Raw genomic sequence first — 12,506 nt, 5'->3', positions numbered from 1 at the left:
CTAACACAATAGCACTACAACTAAACTATTCTGACAGGTGAGCGGTTTGATAACGCTGCAACAAGCTCCTCCAGGGGCCAAGCAATTCAGTCCAAACCCCTCCCTGAACGGCCAGTGCACTAGTAATGTATTAAAAGAGAAATAGTTTGTCATGTGATAAAGATCAAAAGAAACTTCCTCTAGATCACTTACATTTGATGTAATCAGTTACTTTGATAGCCATCTGGGCGAAGTCTTCAGTATCCAGGTCTCTGGGGCCCGGCACACCAGGCTCTCCCTCGTGTCCTGGGGTTGAATCAGAATGACTAATGAATTGACATTGACTGTGGTGGTATTTGTTACCATTGTGCTTTAATTAAATATTTATGGTGATACAAAAATTGTTTTTTTGTACAATATCTTTGTTTGACCTTACCCATGTCCTTGAGTAAACGCAGTGACACGTAAAGTTACCTTTTCTAACTTCTAGCGACGGTTTTAGATCGGGGCGCAAACTCACTCTTGGTATATTGTTGTGGTTCTGCTTTCAGCGTCTCTCCGTTGGGATATTCTCCGTAGCCGGGGGTTTGACCTCTGGTGCCCTCGGGTCCAAGGGCACCAGGGTGGCCTGGTTGGTCTCTGAAGGCAACCCCTTTGGAACAAGGGAGCAGACGTGAAGGACGACAAAATGCATGTCATACTAATTTAAATGGTTATTTTATACAATTTCTTTTTGTGAATTTTGTCAGATGAATCGGTCATGAACGGACAGAGCTAATAACTGTCAGACTCACTATGCAGGTAATCACGAATGTCTGAACTGATGTAGTTCCCAAGTCCTGGTGGACCAATTGGACCTGCTGGTCCAGGTGGACCTTGTGGACCAGGGATACCAGGGGAACCAGGAGGCCCCTGATAGACTCCTAGTTGGACAATGCAAATGAACATTGGCTTAAAAATGCTACTAGATCCAATGACCAGCATAGACTACATGAACAAGACAGAATGAGCTCAACCTTCCCCACCCCGCTTTCTGGTGCCATACAGTGACACTCACCGTTCATGAGGACGAGGACCCGTTCAGCTACCTCCTGGGTGTTAAATCCATAGCTGCCGGGGCCTGGAGCTCCGGGAGGTCCTGGTGGACCAGGAGTACCAGCCACGTATCTCCTCACGTCCTCTCCTGGACACAAATGATTGGCATACTCTGACAAACAGTCTCACATGCTTTGCTGAGAGCAGGGTATCAAACCTACACCCTTCAACTGTGGCGACTATGCCATTTAAATGAGTATTTTAGCCTCCTCCAAAAGAGACTCACGTTGTAATACGTTGATAACATCAATAACAGAGATGGAGCCGGGTGGACCTGGAGGACCGGGAGGACCAGGAGCCCCATCGTATCCTCTACCTGAACCTGAAGTGATCAAAGTTATTAGGAAGGTGTCGGTGTCTCCCACAGAGCTGCTGAATAATGATTTATTTACACATTATGACGGAATTGATCATACTCTGGATGTAGGCAATAACTTGGTTGGCCAAGTCATCCACTGCAGGCGCTGGGGCCCCTGGAGGACCAGCAGGTCCAGGAGGTCCAGCCAGGTACTGCCTGATACCATCACCTGCATGTCAAGACAATATTGTCTCATTCATTCAATCACTGGGAAACAGAGCATGAACCAAAGAAAATACAAGCATCGCCTACTGTGAAGGTAATCTGCTATGTACTGGCCAACATTGGTTGATCCAGACCCACTTCCGTCTCTTCCGGGTGGTCCGGGTTGTCCAGGTTGTCCAGGTTGTCCAGGTGGGCCTGGGGCTCCAAGGCTGAATGAGCCACCTGATACAACATCACAGATAACGTCATCTAACAAAAAACTGAAATATCAATCACCCACACGTAATATTAAGGCTCAATTAATAGCAGTACTTACTATTCATGCCTGTTGGTTAAGCAGAGGGGCTTATAAAAACGACTTGCCAATCACAAGGCCAACATTAATCTTATAATAATGTCTGACCTGTGATTGCAACAATAAATCATAGGAGTACTCTTTTGGTAAAGCTTTGGTTGTAAAAATTGTAGAAGACTTTCATTAACTGCATTAAAGGAATGGTGGACTTTTGTTTTTGTTGGAAGAATTGCAGCTTGATTGATTGAGGGCTGTGCAGGTTCTGGTGGCATCTGGTGGGATCTGTCACTGTTATGATTTGATTATATTCCAATCCCCCATAATGCTACACACTGTTCCTCATGAATTAATACAAACATATAATTTTTGGCACACCATTGTTTTTTCTCAATGCATTATTTTACACAATATTTATGTTGGTCTTACCATTGTCGGCCACAGGGGCACCAGGGGGTCCTCCATAACCTGCAAGGACATGAAGGGATTGTGTTTAACAATTCACCATGGCTCCGTCTCTTATAACACATATACAAGCAGAGCATTTGTACCAGCTCTGCAAGAGAGGATCAGAACATTAGCCTGAGTTTACCTTGAGGTCCTTGAGGTCCTTGTGGCCCCTCTGGGCCGGCTGGGCCCTGAGGCCCCATGGGTCCTGGCTGACCTGGGACACCTGACAGGAAAAATGTTGAACATCTAGTAAAAGAGCTTGGAGGTTCATTACAGACTCCTAAAATCCCCCCATAACAATTAAACTGTAAAATGTTGATGAAAGCTCTACAAAATGCAACAAATATAAAAAATATATATGTAATATATTCTTACATAATCTAAATCTAAAAGTTGTTCACATACCAACCCCTGGTTCCCCTGGACTCCCTGGAAGGCCCGGTTGACCTGGTTGACCTGAAACAATCGTCATTCATATTAAAATATTTATTGTCTTTTTAACGTTTAAAATGTTGGTAATCTACTACAATACAATGGTTTGCAATATTCTCACCTTGGTACCCCTGTGGTCCTTTGACTCCTAAGGATAATGAATGATAAGATGAAAGAAAGTAACTGTCCACTGGAACCATTCTAAGAAGAGTCCTCATTTATCGGCTACATTCACCTGTACGGTTCTGTTTACATGAATGCATCATTCATACGGCCCTTTGATCTGTATTGAAAAATACTTTTGTTGTCAGAAGCAAAGCATCTGGTTTACATGGTTTACAAACCTACCTGCTGGACCCTGTGGTCCAGGGGGTCCTGGTGGTCCAGCAAAAAAGGTTTCTGTGGTAAACCAGGGAAGAACACATTAAAGATTCCAAGCAAAGACAGTAAAAGCTGAAAATGGTTTCTTGATTGATTTGTTTTCTATAAGACGTCCTTTACCAACCTGAGGTTGGCAGAAAGCTGCCAGGTTGTCCTCTCTCTCCTGGAGGTCCGGGTAAACCGATTCCTGTTCCTTTCTCTCCTTGTTCTCCCTTGGGTCCTATAGTATGATATCAATGTGCCATCACAGAAAACCAGATGTATCAACAATCCTCACATCCCTCAGTCCATTTCGGATTCCAGATGCTTAGTACGAGTAAAGGGTTTGGGTTTACCAGGTTGTCCTGGGATACCAGCGGGGCCAACGGGACCAGACAGACCATGGGTTCCAGCAGGACCTGGAGGCCCAGCGGGGCCAGCTGGCCCGGCAGGCCCGGCAGGCCCAGGGGGTCCAGGTATGGCCACAGTATTGGAACCAACTAGAAGTAAAAAGCAAGATTTGAACGGCAGCTGCATTTTAGACTTTATGTATTCTAAGGTTTAATTGTGCTTTGTCCATGTTCTCACTTGGAGCGATGACTTTACCAGGAGATCCTGGTTGACCTGAAAGACAACTGTGTATAATTATATGATTCAACTTTTCATCATACAGTAGATACGGGCACGCATTGTTTAAACACCTTAGTTTTGTACTTTGGCAAGAAAAGTTGACTGTCGTTTACACAACTTTCTTTAGGCACAGTAAAGGTGAACCTGAAAGGCTCTAGCCGTACTGTACCCGTAGAAAGAAAGCAAAAGTTTAATGAGTTAGCTTTCATAATTCTTCATAATGCTTTGCATAAACGATCATTTTTATTTCATCATTGTATTGAAAAATAGCTGCTGTTTATTCCCCAGACAATATCTGGGACGAGGAATTGATGCACAAACCGCTGGGAGCAGCCTACCTGGTGGACCGACATCTCCAGGAAGTCCCGGCTGTCCCCTTACTCCAGTAAGTCCCATCGGACCTGCGTCACCTGCATGAATTCCCCGGATTACAGAGCAATTTTGACCTCACCAGCACCTCTAAATAATCTGGGATCTTTCTCTGGGTGCCGATACAGAATGTTTGACCCAACAGAGCAAACGCAGGGGTGATGAGGTAAGATGTAGTTCTCATTATGTTCCTCTTTAATCGCGCCATCTTGTTCATATATTTCAGTACACTTGTGAAGCTCTTTCTTCACCTGCAATCCCGTTAGATCCCTTTGCTCCAGCAGGGCCTTGTGGTCCAGGTTGTCCAGGTTCACCTTGAACCAAGAAAACCAGAAATATAAAAATCCTAAAACCCTTTTCTACCCAATGACAACTCACATTGGTCTAAATATTGTTATCACTGCTATTTCTATCATATATTTTACAATAAGAAATGATACAAATGGCATGTTAGGTTACCCCTAACCATCTGTTGAGGCCTACTTGTAGTCAAGGTATTAAATCTTGATAAAGTTAAAGTTACTCCTATTGCTGTTGATATATTTACTCTATAACTCACCTGCGGGTCCACGTGGTCCCCTCTCTCCCTGTTCTCCTTTGTTTCCTGTAAGACCTGCTGCTCCTCGATCACCTGTGTGAATAGAAATAAAGCTCTAAGACAATTGTTCTGAACTCATAAAGCGATTTCTTTACACAATATATATATTTATATATGCTTAATACTGCAATGACCGTAATAATCATTGGGCTAAGACACAGTACCTTAAGCATTCGTCCTATTTTTCAGTTTCATGTCTTTATTTGATTTTTCCATATTCCTAGTTTTATTAAGACTCTTTACTCTAGTTTATGACTCATTCTATTCTATTTGCGTTATATTTCATGTCCATTATTGATAATGATGGTGATTTTCTTCAACAATATCATATTTTAGCAATAAAGGGTACTCATATCATGAAATCAAATAACCATTTTGTGAAAACTATTGGCCCGAAATTGCTGTGATATTCGAAAATTGAAGTTTTTTACGTGTTCATGCATTTTAAATACTTAGAAATAAATACTATATGTTTTGAATTGAGTTTCACATTTATATTATTTAAATATCTAATTTTCTTAATCATCAAAACAACAAAAGGATCTATCACCATGTGTCCAGCAGAAAACAATGTAAGGTCAGTTTTTAATATATTCTGGTAAATGTACTCTCATTTAAAATCCATCTCACATTTGATCTTTAACAGCAATTCAAGGGGCTGGTTTTACATGTCTAAGCTACTCACAGTAGGGACGACTCAGGAGAGACAAGAAGAAGAAGAAGAAGAAGAAGAAGCTGATGTGGGCCAACTGGGAAAATACAGTTTTCCCTAAAATATGCCTAAAATTTTAATGTACTGTATAAACCTTGTTATGGTGGATATATTAAACTGAAGGAATATTGTGTCTTGAACCAGCGAACTAATTTAGTCGTTTTTTTTGTTTTTGTGAAAGAAGATAACGCATTGAAAGGTACCTTTAGCGCCTGGTGCTCCTGCCTCACCCTGGAAACCCTTTGGACCTGGAGCTCCTGCAAACAAGTGATTACAGACACAAAACATGACTGACAGTCAACAGGATATGACAGACATGAACACAGATGCATCTTCAGTAGTCAGTCTTTACCGGGGCTTCCTGAGGAACCCTGCTCTCCCATGGGACCTAAATCATACAAGGACATCTCAGTATTTTGGCATCTGTTTTGGCACGTGACTTTACATGACACTTTACTCAAAGATAAAGTCATTTGTACATGTGCTTACATTTTCAAAAGACATTGGTAAAGGTTTTAAGATTTGATCCGATAAGGGCTATAAACACCATGACCTTTGACCTTACCTTTTGGCCCCACAGGACCAGAAGCACCAGCCATACCCGGACGTCCTGCCTCACCTTGAGATCCTGTCAAAAGCACATTTCATTCAATTAATGAATCATTTCCTGTGATTCATCATGGGGGACATGAACATCTTCTACCTTTGTCTCCTTTCACTCCAAAGCCTTGTGGTCCAATCTCTCCACGGGGGCCCATTAGCCCGTCCCGCCCCCTCTGACCTGGTGGTCCCTCAGGACCCGCTTCACCTGGATCACAAAGGAGGAGGGACTCACTCACTGTTGCTCATCCTACTCCTACTGTGTCCTCAACGGACAGAGGCGACGAACTTCACACTACCTCCACTTCCCTTTGGTCCCCTTGGTCCATCCAATCCTGGATGTCCCAACTGCCCAGGGGGCCCTAAAGAAATGAGACAGGGCAGAAGGAGCTGGCAGTTAGTTGGTGACCTCTGTGTGGAGGAAACAGCTTCAACTAATTGTGCTCAGTCTCACCTGGCAGGCCGGGAAATCCACCATCACCTGCAAAAGAGCAATTCAGAAGCGTTACGCAGCTTCCTGTCTATCGCACGCTGCTGAGGATCCATAATCATGACATTTTGAATACATATGCAGGGCTGTTTGTCACCTTTTGGTCCCAGCAGCCCCGGATCACCTGTGAAGAAACAACCATTCTTATGTAGGACAACGAGTAAATATCAATTTCCAAATTCTTTTTGGATTGGTGCAAACATGCCTTTAGGTCCTGGATCTCCTTTCTCCCCTTTAAGCGAGTGAGCAAGTGTTTCTGGTGGTGAAAACACATTGTGATCGGTGACATTTACATACGTCACGGACGTTGTTCCATTGACCAGCGTGTCGTGTGATCCCACTCATCCGTACCTCTCACAGCGTCCGAGCGGAGTTCGGCCTTGACCAGCTGCTGAACGGCTCTCTGCAGGGCGCCGCTGTCTTGTCCGGGTCCGCTCCCCGCGCCTCCCCCGGGCTCAACAGCCCCCAGGTCGATTCCGTTTTCGGATCGGGTCAGGGTGGAGCCGGAAGGGCCGCTGGCGATGCGCGAAGCGTCCAGCGGGTCGATGATGTTGACGGCCGAGGAGGCCGACAGTCGGCTGGACCTGGCTGATGCCGTGCCAGTAACGGCTTCAAGGGCTTCGAGGCGGCTCGCGTGCCGTTTCACCTCTTCGCCTGTGAGGCCGGAGAGGAGCAGAGGAACGTCAGTGACCCGTGTGAATGGGGTGTGTGACAAGTTGCTGGAGAATGCAGGTCTTGCCCAAAGCGATGAGTCCGAAGAGGAGGCCGAGGAGGAGCAGCAGGCCGAGCAGGAGGCCGAGCAGCCACTTCCACCAGCTGCAGCAGGAGCACAAGCCGAAGCCTGACTCGTCTTTACCGATCTCTGATAAACAGACACATTTACGCAAAATTATTTTCACGTGTCCTTTAAACACAATTCTGTTGTGAATTCTGGCAGGATGTGACTTTAGACCCGTGCATACAACAGACAGTACATCTGCACCACATACAGTACCTGCATAGGTGGCTTTGTCTTTTGTGGCAACTTTTAGGGTTGCAGCTATAAAAAGAAAAAAAAAGAAAGAGCAAAGAATCACACACAAAACAAGAAATACGATGTACGTGATGAGTTCAGTTGCATAAAGCTCTACATTTGGCGTCCGTTCCTCCCTCCACTCTGCTGGATGAGAGCTCCTGTTTGTCTCTCTTCAGGGAGTCTGTGCCTGCAAGACAGAACAGTTAACACTGACCACAGGAAGACAACCTAGGGGACATTAAAAGACGTGGGGTCACTACGTGAGTGTCAGCAGTGTAAGCGGGAGAAGTGTTACCAGAAGCCAGAGCCGGCCGAGCAGACATGAACTGCTTCCCTGTGTCCTTGGTCATCATCAGGCGCTCTGTCTCCTTTTTGACCGGAGCGTTCTCCTTCTCCAGCAGCACAAACTTAAAGTCTTTGCCTGAGGCGTCCTCATTAAAGGGACTGCTGGGTCTCACTGTGGGACACACACAACACCCTTAGCGAAGGATTGCCACAGTTACTGCAGTACACAAACATAAACTCCCTTTCTTTCACAATCCATGAGGCCCTTACCTGCAGTGGTGCTCAATCCAGAAACGTTCTTCTGCACACCGTAAACTGTGAGGAGAAAAAGCACGCTCATGATTCCACGGACACCACACCGCTTCTCTACGGTAACTGTAATGCGTCCTCGTGGAAACTGACGCAGTCAATATTGACACCTCTAAAAAGGGTCACCTGAACGTAACACAGTCTACTCTTTTTTACTCTGGGGCCGTTTTTTGGCCTCTGCTTCGAAAGTGGCACGGCCATGATGAAAAGTGCAATGACTCCAACCACTTTGTCCATCTTGTCACAATAAAGGGGAACCCCTGTGACTAAAAATCTGTTTATATGTTACTAGTGAAGAAATAATAAAATATATATATATGCATCAATATAAAAAAATATAAATTTGCCTGAAACAAGATTCAAAAGTCAAGATAAACAAAATTTTGTTTTCTGTTTTTAAGTCTGTAAAATATTTTAATATTATATAGTTGGAGACTTTAAATAAGCCCAGTTGGCTTTTTGCCTTTTCCTGCACAGTGAGATTACAAAGGCAGACGCGCAGACTGTCGGCCAGACGCTTCGAACGGTGTGAAGCGTTGATACGTCGGACCGGTTCTGGCTCGGGCCATGGACAAGGACCGCTTCACCTATGTGTGGGTTGGTCCCAGTTGGAGAGAGGCCCACAGCACCGGTACTGCCCAGGTTATTCTGGACACCATACACAGGAACTGAGGCGGAGAGGGAAACAACACCGTTATCTCCCGTCGGGGACATCGTATGAGGATTTGAGATCGCCGCATTCGCGACAGGAAGAGCATCACCTGAGCTACCAGCAGAAGGGCTCCCGTGCACGGAGGGAGAGCCGGGTGTCAGGTTGTTCTGAACTCCTGCACAGGACACAACAGAGCCCATCAGTCCATCTATTACCCCTTACTGTCTTCCACTGAGCCCCTCGGAGCCTCCCTATCTGTCAAGCGTGACGTCCATTGAAACAAAGTCTGCAGTGAAAATAGTCCCCATGGAAACCAGTCAGAGAAACGAGGTCAAACTCACAGAACCAAGGCGCTTCACCTTGAGAAAAGTCACGCTTTGCTCAGGTGTGACCGAGAGGGGTGAGACAATAGTTCTACCAGCTACATGTTATTGCTTTTCATGCGTGACTGACCTGACGGGTGGAGGCTGGAGAGGGAGGACAGGTTGTTGTGGTTGGTGTCGTAACCGTAGCTACTGCTCATCCCTCCGGACCAAACGTTGCCGTACTGATCTAGTAGTTGAAACAGAACAAAACGGTTCATCGCGCGTTAATGAAGATCGAGGGACACGGCGGCTCACGGGTTGAACCTGCGCTGTCCGACGCGGCCCTGGTTTCCACGCTGGCCTTCTTGGGGATGGGCAGCGTGTTGTTAGGGGACTGAGGGGGGCTGGCGCTGGCGCTGGTGGAGCGGTTTCCTCTCAGCAGACGCTTCACGTCGTCCAGCTCCGTCCCTGCGAGGCAGATCACACACATTGAGTCAGTCAGTGAGCAGTCGGGAGAACACCGCTGATCAGACGTGCAGGCGTCCTACTCACATCTCGCTGGCGGGGAAGCGCTCTGAAGCCTGGCTCTGATCTCACTCTCTACGCAAACCACAAAGTGGGTCCATATTTCATTGCTTTGATAACAACGTGTGGTGCACAGGTCCGACCTGGTACTTTGTACTATCCTGTATACCTCTGCTCTGAGTTCTCCCTCTGGTGGCGCTGCTTGAAGTTGCACATGAAGAGCCTAAAAGAGAACGAAAAACTCCTTGAAGGATGGAACGCGTTTGCTGATTCCAGATGACCACCTGAGACCCGGGTAGACCTTACCGTACTCCTTCCTGCTGTACTCCGGAGACGAGTTTGTGCTTGAACTCTCTGAAACGTGTCGGCAAAGTATCGATATCGGGTCAGTCTGCCGTCCTTCGCACCAGAAACAGGTGTGTCAGAAATAGGATTTGTCCTCTGACCTACGACTCACCGTAAAAGACAGCCGAGTTGGCGGCTGCCGTGGCGGCGCTCGTGCTCTTCCTCTCTTTCGGAGTGGGCGAGTGAGGGACAGCGGAGCACGGCCCTCTCTTCAAGTCTCCGTGTCCCCCTGGACCGTAGCTGGCCTTCGTCGCCGCACCGAGACTCGCTTCCCTTTTCCTGTCTCTGCCACCACTCGCACCGACAGAGGACATGCCTCCTCCTCCTCCTCTAAACCCTGCTTCAGAGCCCCCCAAAGGGCCCGACCTCCCTCCCCCGGAGGTGGCAGCAGAGAAGGCTCGTAGAGTGGCGAGGTCCAGGCCTCCTGGTCCAGAGGAGCTGCTGGACTCACCGAACCCTAAAGGGAAAGAAAAGGAATGAAGAGAGGGAGGCGGATGTTATCAAGTTCAGCGATCGTTTCTTGCAATCTTTTTTTTTTTCTTCTTTTCATCTCACCTGTAGCAGCAGATCTTATCAAACACTCCAAGATCGGCTGAATCCAGTTTCTACAAGACTGCACTGGCAAAGCTCATATTTGACCTTAAGCGTGAATACCTATTCTAACTTTTTTTGCCTGGTATATTGCCTGAACATGCTTTAATTCAACAGGAGTAACAGTAACAGTAACACTAGTGTAACAGATTGATTTATGACTTCTATAAAACATGGTTGCTGCTGCTGCCCACCGTCTTATGATGATGATCAAGCTGATCTGATCTGGAAGCTTGAGGGGTCTCGAGCTTCCTACAGCGGAACAATATGATTGTGATTGCCTACAAACTTGAGATGAGTTCAGGAATTTTCTAGCCATCTGGGAGAAGAACACAAGCTGTAAGCGTAACGCTGACATACAATATGATCCACCTGTAAGGAGGATGTGACTTTGATATTCATCTGCCGTTTTAACGTTATTCACTCTCCTTTCGTCAACTATCTACTTTGCTGCGTTCTTGAAAAGTAACTCTGTTGGTTTATCAAATCTTTTTACCGAATACCTCTAGAAACGTTGGTGTGACCCACATTTGTCTCCATGAGAATCCCAAATGGGAAGAATCCAATTGTCTGAGGAGGGAACCAGCGCTGATGACTTCCTGTTGGACTCCAGACGTCCTCCTGCGTCTCTCTCCTCTGTGTGTCATGAATAACTAACTAAGATAAGTCCCCGGGTGTATAAAACAAACTGATCAGTGCCAACCTTAACGTTGCAATCTGCCGTCAAGACACTTCATACAGCGCAGACAAGCCGCCTGCATGAATTCACGTCACATAAACATGGTCCATGTATGTATCCCTGCTGCATGTAAAGGCCATCACGTGTGAGATCTCACCTGCGCCGCTTCCTCCAACCCTTCCAGCAGAGCCCACAGCCGTGGCTCTGAATAGATCGTCCATCCAACGCTCGCTGTCGCAAAGGGACCACAGCGTGAACCCTGTGTGAAATGTGACGGCCTTCAACTGTGAGCTGGTGGATTGTGGTTAGGCAGAGCAGAAGGTCATCCCTACGATGAGGCCTACGCTTTCACTTTGCGGGGTCACATTTCTTTCCTTTGTAGCCATGTTTGTTGTATGTCTATAGAATCCTACACGCCTGTGGAGCTGTGTAGAAAGTCGCTCTATGCTCACCGGATCTTTCCTCTCAACTAAAAGAAGCTCAAGGCAAATCAGGGTCGGTGAGGTTCAAAGTGTTTGGTTGGAGAAAGAGCTGCAGTGAACCTTCTGGAAACTTTTAGCCCATTTATTGTTTAAGTGTCCACGACAATATCGTCCATCATGCTGCCACTAAAGGATGTCCACACCGCTGATTTGTTTTACATACACGGGAACGTGTATTTTATGTGTTTTTTTATTGCTACATTCAATATTTCGGGGCACAACATATTTCATCAAATTGAAAAAGACGTGTTTCCTCCACCTCCCTCTCAAAGTTGGAAAAACTGCACAATACCAAGTTCCACCTGCCACTCCAATCTGCCTTCTGCAATTATTTGAACCTAGCTTGCACTTTAGCTAAAAGACGTTGTGCGACCGCTGCTGAGCATGTGCAACTCTCTGCAACAACGAGTAGGAAAACGGATGCCTCACTCTTAAAAAGGTGGAGATTATGGAGGTTTTTTTAAAGATCCTCCGCCTCTGACACACTTTGTGTTTTCTGCCGTTCTAAATGCAGTAATGCTACAAACATCACCCACGACTCCAGCACGTTGTTGTCGTTGTTGTTGGTGCATCTATGGCTTCTATGACTTACTAACTCTTAACTAATGATTACAAAGCAGCTGATCTGAATGTTTTGGAGTTGTCTTACCTTTCGGATTAGTTGTTCACAGGTTCCACCACGGTGAGTGTGTCCTGTTCAGCGCATGGCAGTGCATCCAGGTGCTGGAGGAATACGCTGTGCAGAGTGAGAGTCTGACTCATTCTCCAGCGGACAAGTCACAACAGAG

The 12,506-nt window shown here is 46.3% G+C and overlaps 1 protein-coding gene across 2 annotated transcripts in view; it reads right to left on the bottom strand.

Moving 5' to 3' along the window:
- The window catches only part of LOC120825273 (uncharacterized), a 14,783-nt gene extending 2,277 nt beyond the window's left edge, over window positions 1-12,506 (bottom strand). Inside the window, exons 1-42 of one of the 2 annotated variants that reach the window (XM_078080129.1) lie at window positions 12,368-12,506; window positions 11,394-11,495; window positions 10,079-10,423; window positions 9,928-9,975; window positions 9,791-9,844; window positions 9,649-9,696; window positions 9,421-9,564; window positions 9,245-9,343; window positions 8,901-8,966; window positions 8,727-8,807; window positions 8,101-8,145; window positions 7,841-8,023; window positions 7,661-7,732; window positions 7,525-7,569; window positions 7,270-7,392; window positions 6,882-7,184; window positions 6,736-6,786; window positions 6,628-6,654; window positions 6,495-6,521; window positions 6,340-6,402; window positions 6,144-6,248; window positions 6,006-6,068; window positions 5,793-5,828; window positions 5,644-5,697; window positions 4,690-4,761; window positions 4,382-4,444; window positions 4,100-4,171; window positions 3,720-3,755; window positions 3,488-3,631; window positions 3,277-3,372; window positions 3,120-3,170; window positions 2,893-2,919; window positions 2,745-2,795; window positions 2,482-2,562; window positions 2,319-2,357; window positions 1,685-1,819; window positions 1,491-1,601; window positions 1,301-1,396; window positions 1,037-1,162; window positions 774-902; window positions 500-631; window positions 193-285 (exon numbers count right to left, since the gene is read on the bottom strand). In XM_078080129.1, the coding sequence (XP_077936255.1) occupies window positions 193-285; window positions 500-631; window positions 774-902; window positions 1,037-1,162; window positions 1,301-1,396; window positions 1,491-1,601; window positions 1,685-1,819; window positions 2,319-2,357; window positions 2,482-2,562; window positions 2,745-2,795; window positions 2,893-2,919; window positions 3,120-3,170; window positions 3,277-3,372; window positions 3,488-3,631; window positions 3,720-3,755; window positions 4,100-4,171; window positions 4,382-4,444; window positions 4,690-4,761; window positions 5,644-5,697; window positions 5,793-5,828; window positions 6,006-6,068; window positions 6,144-6,248; window positions 6,340-6,402; window positions 6,495-6,521; window positions 6,628-6,654; window positions 6,736-6,786; window positions 6,882-7,184; window positions 7,270-7,392; window positions 7,525-7,569; window positions 7,661-7,732; window positions 7,841-8,023; window positions 8,101-8,145; window positions 8,727-8,807; window positions 8,901-8,966; window positions 9,245-9,343; window positions 9,421-9,564; window positions 9,649-9,696; window positions 9,791-9,844; window positions 9,928-9,975; window positions 10,079-10,423; window positions 11,394-11,457 (3,700 nt within the window). In that variant the 5' untranslated portion in view covers window positions 11,458-11,495; window positions 12,368-12,506. The remainder of the gene's footprint in view (window positions 1-192; window positions 286-499; window positions 632-773; window positions 903-1,036; window positions 1,163-1,300; window positions 1,397-1,490; window positions 1,602-1,684; window positions 1,820-2,318; window positions 2,358-2,481; window positions 2,563-2,744; window positions 2,796-2,892; window positions 2,920-3,119; window positions 3,171-3,276; window positions 3,373-3,487; window positions 3,632-3,719; window positions 3,756-4,099; window positions 4,172-4,381; window positions 4,445-4,689; window positions 4,762-5,643; window positions 5,698-5,792; window positions 5,829-6,005; window positions 6,069-6,143; window positions 6,249-6,339; window positions 6,403-6,494; window positions 6,522-6,627; window positions 6,655-6,735; window positions 6,787-6,881; window positions 7,185-7,269; window positions 7,393-7,524; window positions 7,570-7,660; window positions 7,733-7,840; window positions 8,024-8,100; window positions 8,146-8,726; window positions 8,808-8,900; window positions 8,967-9,244; window positions 9,344-9,420; window positions 9,565-9,648; window positions 9,697-9,790; window positions 9,845-9,927; window positions 9,976-10,078; window positions 10,424-11,393; window positions 11,496-12,367) is intronic. The other variant, XM_040186809.2, reaches the window with a different exon arrangement.

Source organism: Gasterosteus aculeatus, chromosome 9 (genome assembly GCF_964276395.1).
Source record: "Gasterosteus aculeatus chromosome 9, fGasAcu3.hap1.1, whole genome shotgun sequence".
NCBI lineage: Eukaryota > Metazoa > Chordata > Actinopteri > Perciformes > Gasterosteidae > Gasterosteus > Gasterosteus aculeatus.
The sequence above is the reverse complement of the archived record's forward strand: the minus strand, read 5'-3'. Positions and strand labels throughout refer to the sequence as shown.